General features: G+C 29.1%; 1 protein-coding gene across 2 annotated transcripts; it reads left to right on the top strand.

Annotated features, from left to right (window-relative positions):
• The first annotated feature begins 3,541 nt into the window (after positions 1-3,541).
• LOC108810305 (protein RGF1 INDUCIBLE TRANSCRIPTION FACTOR 1-like) lies at positions 3,542-5,088 on the top strand. 2 transcript variants are annotated; one of them, XM_018582424.2, is made up of 4 exons: positions 3,542-3,740; positions 3,859-4,042; positions 4,122-4,364; positions 4,725-5,088. In XM_018582424.2, exons 2-4 carry the CDS (start codon positions 3,869-3,871, stop codon positions 4,875-4,877), a joined length of 570 nt encoding a protein of 189 aa, XP_018437926.1. In that variant the 5' UTR covers positions 3,542-3,740; positions 3,859-3,868; the 3' UTR covers positions 4,878-5,088. The 2 variants fall into 2 exon arrangements, with proteins under 2 accessions (XP_018437926.1, XP_018437925.1); XM_018582423.2 differs by having other exon boundaries at positions 3,543-3,740; positions 3,849-4,042.
• Positions 5,089-6,884: the final 1,796 nt, after the last annotated feature.

Genomic DNA, 6,884 nt, shown 5'->3' on the forward strand with positions numbered 1-6,884 from the left:
GAGTTGAGCTGGTATGAGATAACTACAGGGATCAAAATTTGGAAAGAGTAGAGCTGGTAGGGATCGAATAGCAATAATAGAATTGTTGTTAACAAATTAATTACGAAGTAGGGACCCATGAGAAAGTAGAAGATACTCTACGACCAAAGCGACAAGTGCATAATCGTCAATTCGCATGATGTTTTGAATTGTTAGTATTTTACAAAACTGTGAAAAAATAATTGAGCATCCACCGTCCCCTTTGGTTCCTATAAAAAATAGTAAGTCTCCTCACTCCACTCTTAGGTTGTACAATTTATATATGAATAAATTCTATAATAAAATTGCTAATATAAGGAAAATATTATTTTTGTTACTAAAATTCTTTTTAAGTTTTTTTTATAAATTTAATGAAAACCAAATTTTGACTAAAAATAATTAAATAAGTAAATAAAAATTAAAATATTTTTTTTGAATAGGACTCCGAAAATCTCAGGATCGGCTCTACCAACAAGTAACGAGTTTACAAACACACCCATTGGGTTTACAGTTACTTTATAATTAATTATGTAATCATTCGAAACTCAATTATTATAAACAATACTCTTCCGTAATTGAGTTTCGGTCTTACTTCAGTAATCCCTTTTTGTTCTTCATAACTTAACTTGGTGCTCAAACTTTTTTTTTCTAGGTTTTGCGACTTTTTTTCTCTTCTTTGTCGTTGTTGCTTCATCTTTGTTTTTTCTTTGGTTTTAATCTTCTTTGATCATCATTTGTTCACCATAGTCCTTTTTGTGTTCTCTTGACCATCAACTCGTTCTTCTCTAACCTCAGTCTTCTTGGTTTTCCAAAACCTTAACCGTTGTCTTTTTTGCCTTTGTTTGTTTGATTTTATCTAACCATCAACTTGGCCTAAACCGTAGTGTCTTTGGTTTCTCGATATCAACTAGCACAAATTTGATTTTAAATTCTCCTTAGTCAAATCCTTAAAGCATCAGTTTCATAACTAACTTTCTTAATTTTTCTTTTGATGGAAACTCGGTCCATTCTCCTTCTCAACCTCTACACTTTTTTTGGTGACTCTCGTTCACCATACAAGCAATTCTCTTACTTTCTTTTTTGTTGCAACTGACACTTTCTTGTCAATTGTTTCTTTTTTGATATAGAAACTCTTAGGATTCTTTTTCCCGCTAGTCTTCTACATGTCTCCTTCAAATTTCATGTGACTAATACAAGACATGTTAAAATAATAGATTGGCTATTTTTATAGAACATTAAAAATAAACTAAAGTTAATGCGAACCGAATCAAAAAAAAAATCGTCTTATTTTAATTTCATATATTCATAAAATATTTAATAAGAAAAATATTTCAAAACATAAATAATTTTCCTAAAAGAAATACTGTTTTTAAAAATTATAAATATTCTAAACCAAAGCAATATAGACTAAATATACATTAATCACTTTGAAAAGATTTATTATTAATAATAAAATATTACAAACTTTTTTAAAGAAAAACAGGATCTTATATATATATATATATATATATATATATCTATATATATCATGGGTGAAAGTGTGAATAAATCATTCGACTGCGTATATTCAAAATTACTTACATCACCAACACTGAATATATTTGATATCTAAAAATCTGTCCATAACCGCAATAAGAATCTAATTTAATTTGTTACATCATAATATATTTAGAGGAGAACAATAGTTTTAGTATACTTAGAAAGATACCGTAGACAAGAATGGAAAACTTTTTTCATAAGCCAAAAGATCAATAAATTTACAAAGAATGCAACAAGAATCACTTACAAGAAAAAAAGATTTGATTGTATAAGTTAGATAGTTTTCTAATGGATATTACATGTATCTAAAAGAAAAGTTTGGTCTTTGGATACATGTAAATGCAATCTCCAAAAGCCGAACTCTATCTTTCTCTGATATGTTTAGATCAAGATTACATGTATCCAAAGAAACAATCTCTATATATCTTTCTCTCCAGTTTAGAAAGTGCTAGTATAGAATCCAATAGAAATATCAATCGACAATAGGCAAAAGAACTCTGTTACTAAATGATGTTGAACATACCCAAGATCAATCTATAAGAAAGTGAATGGATAGATCCCCAGATAAAAAAAAACGCCAAGCACAAACATTGGTTGAATTAAACTCAAAGTTCAATATTCTCAGAAAACAGAAACTTTCAAGTATGCTTTGAATAATCAGAGAGACATACTCATCTTTTGTATATACTCCTTCCGTTCGGTAATATATACTTGAAGTTTAAGTGTTTTCTTTGTATCAATATATTTGACGTTTACAGAATTTCAAACAAATAATGACAACATATTACTTTGTTTACTGATAATGATATGAAATCAATTTTAACATTAAACACCAATTGAAAAAGGTTAAATAGAGATTTCATCATTTTTGCGACTGGTGATCTTTTTGGAAATATGAAGAACTAATAGGAAATGAACGTATATGAATAAAATGGTAGGAATGAAAAGGAATGTTTGTTCTTTATCAAATTTAACAAAAAATGATTTTGTTATATATTTCTGTTCTAAAAAGGAATAAGGTAGAATAAGAAAGAAAAATTATTCCTTGTGAATGGTGATTTTTTATGAATGGTAAATGATTCAATGTTCCCCTTCGTTCTTTGACCACCATCTTGGACTAGTGATTTTTTTAGGAACAAGAAGAACGAAAAGAAAAGAATATATAGGAAAAAAATATTAGGAATGAAAAAGAATGCTTGTTTCTTATCAAATTTAACAAATAATAATTTTGTTCTATATTCTTCGACAAAACAAAAGACTGAGAATGAATGAATAGAAAAAAAATATTCATTGTGAAAGGTGGATTTTGTTTAGGAATGATAAGGAGTTCAATATTCTTCTTCATTTAACGGTCATCATTCGAAGCCAATATTCATTTACGTGCAACGATGTGGAACGTCAAATCGTCAGATAATAACGAGCATAGAGTATAATTTATATAGTTATTTATATGTATTAAGTTTTCATCACTGCACCATTTTAATTAATTTTTAAAATTCTATGTACTTTTAAAACTTACTATCAAAATTTATTAAATTGTGCATATAATAACCATAATTTTATTATCTATATACATGTTAATTTTTAGCTTGTTAATATTACTTATCTACTTATTTATATATTAAGCTTTCAGTAATATCATTATAATAATTTAATTATATATAAAAATTAGTTATTGCAAAAGTCCAACTTGGGACAAAATTTAATCATTTTCTGAACTAAATGATTTTTTTTATTTAACTAAAACTGTTACATGTACTGTATCATTATTGTGGAAAAAAGAGATAATTTTCTAAGCATGGCATTAGACTCATTTCTTAATGTTTTCAAACCAACTGTTTTTTTGTCAATCAATCCAACAGTTTAAAATCAACTTTAACCTAATATAGGCTCTATCCTTTCTTCCTCTCCCCCCAAAACTATTACTTTTTAATATATATAAAAATTAATAAGCAAAAGATGCAGAGTATCTGCCACTCCTAAATAAGAAGAAATAAAAAAATCTTCATTTCCAATAATACTATAAAATGATATCTTTTTTTCTCTTTTTTTTTTGAGATCTTTTTTTTCTCTTTTAGTCTTAAAATCTGATTTTCCCTGCTCTTGTCGCTAAAACAAATGATCGACCATCTTTCTTTCTCTCTCTCTACATCTTTTCTTCTCTCCTGATCATTTTCATTAAGGTAATGCAAAATAGCACGAGTATATACATGTTCCTCGTTAGTTATTACATTGCTCATAGAATGTTGTCTGGATCTTCCCATTTACTTTAACCTATTTTTTATTTGAAGAACTAAACAGGAGAGATAAAATGGAGGAGCCGAAATGGTTGGAAGCTCTCTTAAGAACAAACTACTTCAACATTTGCCCTCGACACTGCGAGACACCGCGAAATGAATGCAACATGTTCTGTCTCTCCTGTCAAAACGCTGCGTTTTGCATCTACTGCCGAACCTCCCTCCACATTGATCATCCCGTCCTTCAGGTTCACCACATTGCATACCTATATCATTATCCACTCTTCACCATTGTTATTAATGATTGAGCTAACGATGATTCTACAGATAAGAAGATCGTCGTATCATAATGTGGTTAGAGTATCGGAGATAGAGAAGGTATTGGACATAAGAGGAGTCCAAAATTATGTCATCAATAGCGCGAGGGTTCTCTTCCTGAACGAGAGACCTCAGCCTAAGAATTCTTCTCATGGCGCCACGTCATCCACCACCAAAACCATTTCCTACTTCTGCGAGACTTGTTGCAGAACGCTTCTTGATCCAGTTCGCTTCTGTTCCTTGGGTTGCAAGGTATGTTTACCAACAATTTTGCTGTATATGCACAAATTTCATTTTTATAACCGGGTAAATCATGAACCGGAAAACCTATCAATTGGCATATCTATAGAAAACGGGATGCATGGTTATTATTTTTTGCCAATACAGAGTCAACAAATGTAACTGACACTCTACCAACTAGACACAACTACTAATGTTTTAAAATTTATTTGTTGTCTCGGGAATGAGATATGATATAACGTTTAATTACTGGTGCGGTAAATTGATAGTTTATGTTCGAACTTCAAGCATATTAGATAAGGTATCTTAAGATATATGTATACGTTACATTTTGAACAAGGTAAATGTATAATGTGATCATAAAAATGTCAGGCTGAAGGAATGAGGAAGAATAAGGAAGAGGAAGAAGAGAGATTGCGTAAAGAAAGACAACAAGAAACGCACAAAGGCACGCATCCTCCAACTCATACTTCTAATTCTAGGCGACGTAAAGGCACTCCACATAGAGCTCCTTTTGCCTCCTAATTTAATCACTCTTTTTCAAGAAATAAAAAACATAAACTTTCCTTTGATTTTAATTTATCTAATACAATTTAATGGTCCACCCAAATTAGCATAGCATATGCGTATTGGGTGGGTGTTTATATATTCTCCAATTTGTACAAAGTCCAGCTCACTTCTCACAATCATCTCACATGGGAACAACAATTTGTATAAAATAAAATCGTAAAACTCACCTTTTTGTCAACAATTTTATTTACCATATTTCGGATGAGTTGATATATTATTTTTATAATCCATCCTAAGTCTTTACTTTAAATAAGATTATATAAATGGAGAGTTAAACCCAATAACTCTTTGATAAAGGAAGGAATAACATGAAAATCAGGCAAACCAACTAGCTAGATTATTCGATAGGAGAATGTCGGTGGAGAACTGGAGATATTTGTACTATTTGTCGGAGTAATGATGATAAAATTACTAATAAATGTGGTAGTTTGAAGTTACCTGTCGCTATTTGCGTTGCTACTAATTTTACTTTAGCCTAAATTTTGTTAACTTGTATGTTTTATAGAAGAGTCACTATTTGTGGAGTTTGGGGCTCAATAATTGTGTATTTAAAAAGCTGTTAAGAGGGACATGAATGTGTATATGTTTTGTATAGACACATGAAATGTCTCTCTGCTTGTTTCTGAACATTGATGTTCTAAGCTGCTATATAATTAAAATAATTTGTTGTATGCGTTAGTTATTCGAAAGGTACAGTTACTTAAAAAGATATGAAACATATACTTAAAATTAAACAATTTTTATTGACAAAATTAGGGATGGGCGTTCAAGAGCTTCAATTCGGTTTGACTGAAACATTTGAAAGTGATTTGTTTGGGTTGAGGAAAATATTCCTGAACTGAACCAAACAGAATTTTAGATGGGTTAGCCAAAACTCAAAAGCTTAATTAATCTGGTTAATTTTCTATAAAGTACTGGTGTCAAAATGAAACAGCTTTTCAGTTACAAGAACTGTGACAAAAAAAAAGTTACAAGAATTTTCTTACCTTTTCAGTGACAAGAGTTGTGACATCTCAAGTTTAAAAATTTGTGACAAAAAAAGTTTAAAAGGATTTTCTTACCTTTTCAGTTACTTATTCAAAACCTTTGAGAGTTAAACATAACTAAACTAGAATAGTTGAAGATATCTATTAAGAAATTTTCATTATCTTCTAGCTACAAACATAAACAAACAAACTTTCAGTTGATTAATTTTAATATTAAATATTTTATTATTTATTTAATTGCAAAACTGACTTACACTGATGGTCATTTACAATAAAGTTTCTTCTCCTCTCCTACTTCTTGTCATATTTTGGTGAATTCATGTGACCGTCAAAAGATTTCCAGAGAAGTTTATTATAAGTAGACTTCACAAGAAATATTTATAAAAAAATAAATTACTGCAAAAATTTTGGTCAAATAAAAAGTAATTTGTTTATCATAAGAAACTTTTAGAAAATAAGTACTCAATTTTTTGGCTACAAAGAAAAATTAGCATATTTCTATAAAAATCTTTTAAAAACACATAAAACTAACATATGCATTGTACATAAAACTTTTAAAGAAGGTTTTTATGTAAACATACCTGAAAAACATTGAATATCATATTTAAATCTGGTAAGATTTGTTTCTTAACTTCTTCAATCAATCACACAAAACTTCTCTACTAGGTTTATAATTTTAATGATTCTAATAACCTTATAAATTTTTAAATAGAAGGACTTTTGGGAGGAAATGAAAGATAAATAATTGTATGATAAAATTAAGATATAAAGAGTAGATGTCGATTTTAAATACATTTAGAGCTTGAAATTTAGTGTTCATGTTAGTTGGTATGTTGTTAATAATAGCAAAGCAATATTGTGAATAAAAGATGAAAATGTGGATGATTTAGTAAAATAAACATTTTCAAAAAGTAATATTAAATAACTTGAACTTTACTGTGAACAAGACAAATCAAAGAAATTGAAAATAGGTCAA

This window comes from Raphanus sativus, chromosome 6, assembly GCF_000801105.2.
Source record: "Raphanus sativus cultivar WK10039 chromosome 6, ASM80110v3, whole genome shotgun sequence".
Taxonomy (NCBI): domain Eukaryota; kingdom Viridiplantae; phylum Streptophyta; class Magnoliopsida; order Brassicales; family Brassicaceae; genus Raphanus; species Raphanus sativus.